General features: G+C 47.8%; 1 protein-coding gene across 1 annotated transcript in view; it reads left to right on the top strand.

Moving 5' to 3' along the window:
- The window catches only part of R3hdml (R3H domain containing like), a 13564-nt gene extending 3098 nt beyond the window's left edge, over window positions 1–10466 (top strand). Inside the window, exons 2-5 of the mRNA XM_013352076.1 lie at window positions 2933–3051; window positions 5212–5344; window positions 6985–7100; window positions 10334–10466. Of these exons, the coding sequence (XP_013207530.1) occupies window positions 2933–3051; window positions 5212–5344; window positions 6985–7100; window positions 10334–10466 (501 nt within the window). The remainder of the gene's footprint in view (window positions 1–2932; window positions 3052–5211; window positions 5345–6984; window positions 7101–10333) is intronic.
- The last annotated feature ends 225 nt before the right edge of the window (window positions 10467–10691 follow it).

Here is a 10691-nt window from a genome sequence, read left to right as displayed (position 1 = left end):
CCTGCCTCTGCCTCCCGAGTGCTGGGATTAAAGGCGTGCGCCACCATCGCCCGGCCCCTATTTCTTTCAAGACAGTATTTTATCTGTTTTCCAAAATGAAGGTATTGAGAGTCAGAGGACAGGTTTGCCTAAGGTCTCCCAGCCTGGATTGCAAAAGCCTGGTCTGCCTGCTGCTAAACTGGGAGTTTCAATTAACACAATATGCAGCCCAAGAATTTTGCCTCCACACTGGGAACCTGCAGGGGGTGGGAGACAATGGCGCTATCCCGACCATTGTCTCTCAGCAGAGCGGTGGCTTAACGTCCCAGACCATTTATTCCCAGCCCCAGTGGAGGACAGGCAGGCACCAGGGTATCTTGGGTTGAGGAAGGCCAGGAGCCAAATCTCAGTGCAGGTTGGTCACTTCTGTCAGTCCTAGTGTCCCTTAGCTCAGTCAGCCCCCAGGGTGGAGGAGGAAAATCCTCCCTATCACAACTCTTCCCCAGGACCATTGTCCCCAAAGCCTGAAGAGACAGCCGTCAGCACATACAGGCATCTTTAGGAAAAGAGACAGCAGATAGGCCTCCTCCTGCCTAACAAGTGGAAAGGCGGCTCCCTTTCAGCGTTCTCTGTGCACTAACTCCTTCGTGAAGCCAGACACAGTGCTAAGCCTTTTCTGGATAACATGGAGAACCAGGCTTACTCCCTCAAGAAGACTACTTGTTTGGGATGGGGGGTGAGGGCGGCAAGAAAAACTAAAAGTCACCAACAAGATATAGAGGCCAATATCACATGTCAGGAGGCAATTGGGAAGGGTGCAGAACTGGATGACAGGCAGCTGGGGGTGGGGTGGATGGACTGTCATTTATCTGTTTGCTGACTCCTTCACTCACTTATTAATGCTGAAACTGCCACGCAGAAGGCCTCTAGTTCCCAAATAAATGACACATTAATTGAGCACCAGCGGTATGGGTGGCACTAGCCTCAACAGGTGTTTACTTACTGCCTAAGGTATAGAGCACCGGAAGCAAGCCAGCCACTCCCTCCAGGGATGCTGGGAGAAGCAAGCCAGCTACTCCCCGCCAGGGATGCTGGGAGAAGCAAGCCAGCTACTCCCCCCAGGGATGCTGGGAGAAGCAAGCCAGCTACTCCCCCCAGGGATGCTGGGAGAAGCAAGCCAGCTACTCCTTCCAGAGATGCTGGGGAGGGTCGCACTGCTTCTACTTTGTTCCTTCTCTCCCTCTCTCTCTGCTTTCCCTAAAAAGTGGGAGGCAGCAAAGGGGTGGGGTAGGGTGGGAGCTTCTTACGTCCCATTTCTCTTTTGCTCGGTGGCTTGTGCCTGCAGATCAGGGTGAGACTAAACGACCCTCACTCCTGAAACCTTTCTTCCAAGCACCAAGAAGGTCTGGGTCACGTCTGTCCCACGTTCCCACATGCCCTGGGGTTGCTGTGAGTCATGCCAGTTTGACAGGGCATTTCCTTGCTAGACTGAGGCCTTGGTGCCAAAGACTATTGTTCAATATTTGCTGAGTGAACAAATACTAACAGAGAATTCCAGGGAGTCACAGTTGGGAGGAAACTGGGTTTGAGGGTGTTGCTTGTTACAATTTTATTTATTTTTATGTGTATGGGTGTTTGGCCTGCATGAATGCCCATGTACCATGTGTGTGCCTCGTACCCAGGGAGGTCAGAGGAGGCTTTGGATTCCATGGAAGTGAAGTTACAAATGATTCTGAACCTTCATGTGGATACAGGGAATTGAATCCCGATCCTCTGGAAGAGCTCTTAACGACTGAGCCATCTCTCTCTGGCCCTTAGTTTGGTTTTGAGACAAGGTCTTGTCATCAGTGGAGAATGTTATTAGCTGTGTTTGAGTCCTCAAAGCTCAGCTGGTGGGAGACTTTAGCCAGGCTCTGGATTGTGGGGTAAGGCTCTTCTCTCTTCCCACGTCCCCCAATTTTTCCCTGTCTCATGTAGTCCAGGCTTCTCTTAAACAGAAGAGGGTGTCATCCTCTAGAACTGGAATTATAGGCAGTTGTGAGATGCCATGTGGGTGCTGGGAACCAAACCCAGGTCACCAGTAAGTGCTCTTGTTCTCTGAATCATCTCTCCAACCCTAGGAACTAGTATTTCTTTTTAAAGAGATAACCCTGCCCCCCATCTATAAACTGTGAAGAATTTCCACACTGGACATTTATATAAATACGAAGAAGGTTAAGGAGGGGGTTTAATAGGCACTGATGTAGAAGAATCACCGGGTCACCTGTCTTGTCAAATGAAGAATTGACTATAGAACCGAGCTTACACAGCCATTTGTGATCTATATGTCTGGATTACAGGGAGTATTTCTGGTTGGAGACGGTTGGGGAAGGGTACAGGCGTGATGAGAGATGTAGAATGTCCCACTTTGCCTTCTGTTGATGTCATATATATATGTAGATATCCATCTGTTTTTGCCTCTTGAATGCCAGGATTAAAGGTGTGCACGTCCATGTCCTGTTTTCATTATTTTTAATCTTAGATTTTTTTTTACGTGTTTTCAAGCTTTTAAAAGAGGTCTTGAATTCAATTTTTAAATGAAAATACTGCAAACTTAGAATCAATGATTCTTTTTCATTCTGGGCTCAGTCACACATAGGAAGTGCTGATAACTATTAAAAAAATGCCCCAGGATTCCGAGCAGAGCTGAGGACTTTATCTTTGAGGTCTAGAGAGGAAGAAAGAGCACAGGGCTCTGGGCCAGAGACCTGAGCATAGACTCTGACTCAGCTATGGATTTGTGCTTGACCGCGGAGTCAAAGTCTTTGAGCCTCTGTTTTCTGATCTCTACGTGGGTGTGTTGATCTCGGGAGACTGAGGAAGCACGGTGCCAGGTAAGTGGGCCCGTTTGCACCCCGCTTTGGTCATGGTGGTTCTTTACCCTGCGGCAAGTTCCTGGTCGTTCTTTCATCAGGTTTGGGATGAGCAGCTGGCCAGGTCTGCTGAAGCCTGGGCCACCCAGTGCATCTGGGCCCATGGGCCCTCACAGCTAATGAAATATGTGGGCCAGAACCTCTCGATCCATTCCGGCCGGTAAGTGAATCTCTGCCCTTTCTTCATTCAGTCGTTGGACACATGGACGCCGAGTACTTACTCTGGCCCCGGTGCTATGTGCAGTGGTGGTCACTGGGATGAACCAGGCAGATGAGCTCTGCACATATAGAAACTAACTCATCTGTAGCTGCAAACTGGAGCTCATGCTACTTCAGAGAGCAAGAATGGATCGGAAGACCCACATGCTTAATAAGGTGGTGAGGGCTGTGGGGAGAAGAACGAGGACAGGGGGTAGGAGGTGAGGACATGGGGCCCAGGAATGGCAATGGAACTGAACTGCCAGCCTGGCTTTTGTCACCAGGCCAGCTTCTGAGTCAGAACATGGGCGCCTGAGTTCTGAGGAAGTTTGGCCTATGTTCCAAAACTTGGGGTCTCCTTTGACCTAGATTAGCTATTTCTAGACTTGTGAGTTTCATAAGACAGTAACAAGGGCTGAGGAGACGCTCCAGTAGTGAAGTGTTTGTCTGGCAAGCACAAGGACCTGAACCCACAAAGAGCCGAGCACAACAGCGCATGCCTGTAATCTTAGCACTGGGGAAATAGAGGCAGGAAGATCCCTGGAGATCACAGGCCAGGCAGATTTTTTTTTGGCCAGTGAGAGACTCTACCTCAAAAGACAAGGTAGATGGCATCTAAGAAATGATACCTGGGGTTGACTTCTGGCCTCCACATGTAGACACATGCCCCACACGAACACATGTGTGTGCACACAGACACACACATAAACATTTAAGAGACGGTCATATGTCACAGTTTTATTCAACCAATTGAGGACATTAGGAAAACACGGCCCTCCCCATCCTACCGGTTTGCCATGCCCTCAGACGGATCAGGGTTGGTCCTGACGATTGAGTTTCTGGCACCTCTGGGCCCCTCTGCACCTTTGCGTGTCACCAACTGGTTGGAGCCAGTGCTGAGCTTGGGGATTGTGACTGGTCTCTCAGAGCCCTGCAGAACTGATCTCAGTGACCGGGTCGTTCTTCAAGCTCACACACGCTCTCTTACAATGAACTTCTTCCTGTCACACTCTTCGCGGCCTGATGGCCAGCTGTTCTGAAACTCACTGAGAAAGGGTGTGAAGAGCAGAGGCACAGTCACATTTCACCAGTGTGACTACTCCCAGGCCACCCCTGTCTGCTCTTTGGCTCACGCCTGCCTGTTCAACATAATGATGAAGAGTAAGATAAATACCGAGGGGCAGTCCAGAAAAGGAAAGCTGATGGTAATACTCACATACACAGACACACACACAATTTAAAATAAGTCTTTTTAAAAAACATTTTACATTTATGTGTATATGTGTATGTCACATGCACTCTGGTGCCCTGAACTTGGATCTCTGGGAGAGCAACCAGTGCTCTTGACCTCCGTGCCACCTCTCCAGCTCCAACATTCAATCTTTTTTGTTAAAACTGAGACTAAGAGAGATAGGGAGAGCCAGCTGTAGAGGCAACACTTTTAATCCCAGCACTCTGGAGGCAAGGACAGGCCAGTCTCTGTGAGTTCAAGCCCAGCCTGACCTACAGAGACAGACGCTGTCTCAAGAAAGGGAGCCTCCGTGAGAGGGATGGTGAAGGGCAGCAGAGAGCCTCCTCAGGGAAGTCATTCGGGAAAAAGCCCAGAGCAAGTCCAAGAACTGAAGGAACATCAGACTTTTGTAAGTTTGAGGGGACCAGCAGGAAGTTTCATGTGATTTAACTCAGCACAGCCTCAAGTTTCCAGCACAAGACTGCTTCTAAACTCTGTCCCAGAGAGTATTGCTTGGGAGGCCTGATCTTCTCAGGCAGGTGTGGAGAAAGTCCTCAGACCCCATCAGGTACTTCAGTCTGCAGAGAGCTTCCTGGGATAGCCTGATGGTCCTGCATGCCTCTCTTTTCCTAAAAATACAAGCTGTGTCTGAAGTGCCACCACAACCTGGCTCTTCACATAGCTCTACTGAGCGCTATGTGCCAAACACAGGTGAGCGCTTCGTCGCCCTCCTCAACCGCTCTTCAGACCATAACCCCTGAGGTAAGTACGACCTGTCTACATCCTACCATCTTACAGATGGGGGATGTGCCAGAGAATGAGGAACTCACCAACAAGTTGGTGACTTTTCCATCCTCCCTTCACCGTCTTCCATGTTCTCGGCCTCCCCAGGTACCGTTCTGTGGTAGATCTCGTGAAGTCTTGGTCTGAGGAAAAGCGGTATTACTCATTCCCAGCTCCGAAGGACTGTGCCCCACACTGCCCTCAGCTCTGCAGGGGTCCTGTTTGCTCCCACTATACCCAGGTAACTCTGCCAGCCAGGAGTACTGCTACTCAACAGACCCTGGCACCTCAAAGAGTAAGGGGGGGCGGCAGAATGAGAATGAAAACACAAGCCCATGGGCTTCCTTTTGCTTCTTTCTGTAGACAGGGCCATTGAATATCCCAAGCTGGTCTCTCACTCTGCATTTTCCTGTCTCAGCTTCCTGAGTGTTGGGACTATAGGCCAGCCCATCACTCCCAGTGTGTGCTGGGACTATAGGCCAGCCCACCGTTCCCAGTGGGTGTTGGGGACTATAGGCCAGCCCACCACTCTCAGTGTGTACTGGGACCATAGGCCAGCCCACCGTTCCCAGTGTGTGCTTTCCTTTAAAAAGACATTCCTGGAAAGTTGTGTAGATCACGCACTGAGATGAATTATATTGAAATACAGGCTCTCACAGGCTTTGAACTCAGAGACATCCTTCTGCTTCACCTTCTGAGATTACAGGCATCATACCCTGCCATTGTATTGTTTTGAATATTCTGAGTATTTTCTGTTTCTCCAAACTCCTACTATCTGCTTTGTTCTACCACCAAGCTATACCCCAGTCCTTTCCAACTATCTTTAAAAAAAAAAAAAATAGCCAAAAAAAAAAAATAGCCAAATGTGGTGGTGCGTGCATCTAGGCTCAGCACTTGGAAGGCACTGTGAATTCAAGGTCAGCCTGGTCTACAGAGCGAGCTCTAGGCCACCCAGGGGTACATAGTGAGGTTCAAAACATAGTGAGTGTCTCAAAACAGCAGCAACAACAACAACAAACTCATGGGACATCATTACCTCCACCTTCCCAGCAAAGCGCAGAGGCACAGAGAGGGTCAGAGACTCAGGAAAACTCATACAGCAGGTGATGTTGAGATGCTGATCCAAGCGTGTGTGAGTCCAAAGTTTAACCTCCAACACCACAAATGGCTTTCAAAGGTTGTCACTAAAAGGAAAATCTTAAAAAGAAAAAATAAATGAAAGGGTATAGAAAACAGTAACGTATCACACACGATATGGATAATATTGCTTTATACCGTTCTTTGGCATGCTGGGTATACCCAAGGGCTTAGAACCACGAGGCATGAGCTTTACTACTGTGCTGAACCCCTGCTTCTTTCAGCCGGCTTCTGTACCCCCTGCACCTATTTCTCCACGTAGCAATATGAAACACATTCCTTACTGCTGGTTTCAGTTAAACGTTATTTTTGAAAAACATTCTATTACAGAATAAATATTTTGTTGTTGTTGTTGGTTTTTTTGTTTTGTTTTGTTTTTTTGTTTGTTTGTTTGGTTGGTTGTTTTGGTTTTTTGAGACAGGGTTTCTCTGTAGCTTTGGAGCCTGTCCTGGAACTAGCTCTTGTAGGCCAGGTTGGCCTCGAACTCACAGAGATCTGCCTGTCTCTGCCTCCCGAGTGCTGGGATTAAAGGCGTGTGCCACCACCGCCTGGCTCATAATAAATGTTTTAAGCCATCCTCCAACCCCTTAGGATAGGCAGACATGGTCTCTTCTCCCGTCCTCCAGCTCCGGGCCCCAAGACTTCACCCAGTCCGTACTCCACAGGAGTGGGGTCTAGTGACCATGCTTCCCAGCGTTCTCAGGCTCCTCTAACCTCAGCCTACCTGTCTCTGTGCTTCCACAGATGGTGTGGGCATCCTCCAGCCGGCTGGGCTGCGCCCTTCACACCTGCAACAGCATCCATGTATGGGGCAGCACCTGGCAGCAGGCTGTGTACCTGGTCTGTAACTACGCCATTAAGTGAGTACCACACCAGGGTTCCTCCTGCTCAGTGCTCTACTGGTTTGGGCAATTTAAGAGACTCAATTGACAAAGCCTTTTGTCTGTTTGTTTTGTGGCACCAGAACTGGGTCTTATACAGGTAGGCAAGTAGGCTACCTTTTAGCCACAGCCTAAGCCAATAATCCTTCATCTGTTCCCAAGGCATGGGCGTAGGGGGCCGAAAGGTGGGTGAGGGGATGGGGATTGTGGCCTGAATTGGCCCAGCTGCCCACCAAGTGGCTAATACTTCACCATAAAGCCGGCCTTTCACACCAAGGCCAGGCATCGCTGAGCAAATGAGTGTAGTGCTAGCCCTCTGAGCTCACCCCAAGAAACAGACAGCTAAGAGCCCCTGCTCTTGGGAGGGCAGATTGGATGGAAGAGCAAAGACGAACAGAGCATGCGCAGCTCTCCCAGCCTCACCTCGCAGCACATAGGTAGGCAGGAGACCAGGAGCCATCTTTATACAAATCTAATGGAAACACAGGGGAATGGCAAGATAAGTTCCTATCCAGTATCAGAACGCAGCCTTACGAGCATTACAGAGTTTCAGCTCAAAATGAGAAGAAAAAAAAAACTTGTTGTTGTTGTTGTTGTTGTTGTTGTTGTTGTTGTTGTGTGTTTGTTTGTTTGAGACAGGTTTCACTCTGTTACCTAGACTGGCCTGGAACTCTCTTCTTAGCCGAGAGTGGCCTCAAGCCTGCAGGGGATTAGACTCTGCCTCAGTTTCCCCAGAGCTGGGATTAGGACGGAACAACCCAGTTTAGCCATTATCTTTTTTTTAAAGCAGAAATTACCCTCAAGTGGTTAAACAAACAAAAACCAAAGAACTTCTTTGAATTTATCATCCAGACCTCCCCACCTCAACCCTCCTCATTCTAGAGGATCTGTTTCTTTCTTTCTTTCTTTCTTTCTTTCTTTCTTTCTTTCTTTCTTTCTTTCTTTCTTCCAAGACAGGCTCTTTTGTAGCACAGGCTGTCTTCAGATTCCCAGTGAAGATGATTGAACTTCTGGGTCCCCAGCCTTGACCTTCTGATTGTTGGGGTTATAGGTGAATTCCCCGCCCCCCCCCATGCCTGGCTTCCAAGAGGATCTTTAAAAAAATACAATTTATTACATCTGGCACTAATCCTAATATCCATGGACATTCTGAAGAGCTCCATGGATGGGTGAAAAAAATGAATGAAGCCTGTTATGAAATCAGAAGCACATCCTTTCCTAAGCACTTGCCATGCCTGGTGGCGCTTGGTGTAATCTCAACACAATGAAGTAGGAGGCAGGAGGGTCAGTAGTAAATGGCCACCTAGGCTACATAGTGAGGTCCAGCCTGGGCTACAAAACATCCAGTCTCAGAAGCAAAAACAAAACAAGCAACACATAAAACGAACCCAATTACTTTTTTGTGGGGAGGGGGAATGGAGGGTGGATTCTGTTTCCGGCTATACGGAGTAGTCGCTTGCTTAGAGTGGAAAAAATAAAAAGCCTTAGGAGTTGTAGATAACTGATAACAGACAGCAGGGCCAGAGATAAGATACGGGGGTAGCCTGCGGCAAGAGCAAGGAGGTAGAGAGAACGCTGTGAAGGGTCTCAGCCAGTTGAGGGGCAAGTGAGGTGTACACTAACCAAGCCTGCCGCTAAGGGCACTCTGGAATTGTTAAGATTTGTTTTATTTCATTGCTGCTTGTTGTTGTCATTTTGTTTTGTTTTATGTTTGTTTGTTTGTTTGTTTGTTTGTTTGAGACAGGGTCTCTTTATATGGTCCAGGCTGGCCTGAAATTTGCCACATAGCCCAAACTGGCCTCAAACTCATAAATCCCCTGCCTCAGCCTCCCAAGTACTAGGATTACAGATGCGTACCACCTGCCTCCTAGCTAGGGCACATCTAGTGATGAGATTCTGTAAGGCAGGACTCTGAGAACTATGGCCCATGGCCAAACCTAGCTTGTGGCCCATTTTAAATAAAGTTTTATTGAAACATGGGGTTACAATTCCTTTATCTCTTCTCTACAGCTGTTTTCATGTCACAGAGGCACAATAAATCATACTTAAAGTTTTAGTAAAATATAACATAAAAGATACCATTGAGTCTTTTTAAGTGAAGAATTCAGTGACAATTATTACCATTATATTGTGCAACCATTGCCATTTTATTTATCTCTATTACAGTCATTTGTTTGTAGGGGTGGTATCCACACACCACAGTGCACATGTGGAAGCCAGAGGAAAACCTCTTGGAGTTGATTCTCTCCTTCTCCTTCTACCATGTGGGGCCTGGGGATTGAACTCAGGTCCCTGGGCTTGGCAGCAACTGCCTTGACCTGCTGAGCCCTCTTGCTGGCTCTGTTGTTTCTTTTGAGACAAGGTCTCATGTAGCCCCAGTTGGCTTTTACCTCATTAATTAGCAAATGTTGATCGTGTTCTAATCCCCTCACCTCCAAGTGCTAGAATTATGGACCTGTTACCTGTGGTACTGGGAACTGAACCTGGGGCTTTGTACATGCTAGGTAAGCTCTTCATCAACTATTCATCCATCCCTTCTAAACTTTTCCCTTTTCCATCAGCCCAGAGAAATCTCTATACCATTAGGCAATAGTTCCCTATTCTCTTCCGTAAAAGGTCTTTTGAGAGGGTAGTTCTACAGCTGAGTACCTAGATTAAGCCTTGAAGACGCGGAGGGTCGTGGCCTTAATGAGGCTCCACGAGGGGCCACTCATGCCTCGTTATCCTCATCAGCTAATTACTCAAGCTCCCATTTGCACAATATACATATAACAAAGGGTTTTTTCCCATGGTTCATTTCACATCATTTTCATGGACACTGTTTCATTTATCTTATTCAGAGAATAATATCAGTTTCCAAGAAATGAAGTGGCTCAGTCTGTCACCAGGATGAGAACTCAGGACCAGAAACCAAATCTGCCCCCTCCAGGGAGACTGGGAGAAGGCGAGAAAGCCAACCCTTATAGGATGTCAGTATTTTCCAAGGACAGTGATGCTGTGCTCATATGCACAGGTTGTATTTGTGCTGTTCTCTGCGTCCCTATGGAGGAGAGATCTGCTGGGTTTACAGAGAAAGAAACCAGGGCTTACAGAAGTGCCATGTTCGAGGTCCCATGCGCAGTGGACCCCAGAGTGGAAATGTGGAAATCTGTGAAGGCTATTTCACCTAAACGTTCCCTAATATTGTTTCCCCTGGGCCTGTTCTCTTGTAGGGGCAACTGGATTGGGGAGGCACCCTACAAGACTGGGAAGCCGTGTTCTGCCTGCCCCTCCAGTTACCAAGGCAACTGCAACAGCAACATGTGCTTCTCTGGACTCAAATCCAACAGGCTCCCATGGATCTAAACTAACCCCATGTTTTAGTGTCCCTGGTTGGGCCTGTTCTCCACCCCACCCCCAAAGTCGAGAGGGAAACAGGTTTTGGGCAACCCTACAGTTCTTTATAAACTCCTTTTCATAAATGTCCAGTACATGCCAAAGGTATCTCCTCTCCCTTCCTTAGTAAAGTCTTTCTTTTCTATAATATCTAGGGAAACATGCTTTTTTTTTTTTTATCTTTTTGGTTTTGTT

The sequence above is a fragment of the Microtus ochrogaster genome, linkage group LG8, assembly GCF_000317375.1.
Source record: "Microtus ochrogaster isolate Prairie Vole_2 linkage group LG8, MicOch1.0, whole genome shotgun sequence".
In the NCBI taxonomy this organism is placed as follows: domain Eukaryota; kingdom Metazoa; phylum Chordata; class Mammalia; order Rodentia; family Cricetidae; genus Microtus; species Microtus ochrogaster.
This window is presented reverse-complemented; position numbering and strand designations above follow the sequence as displayed.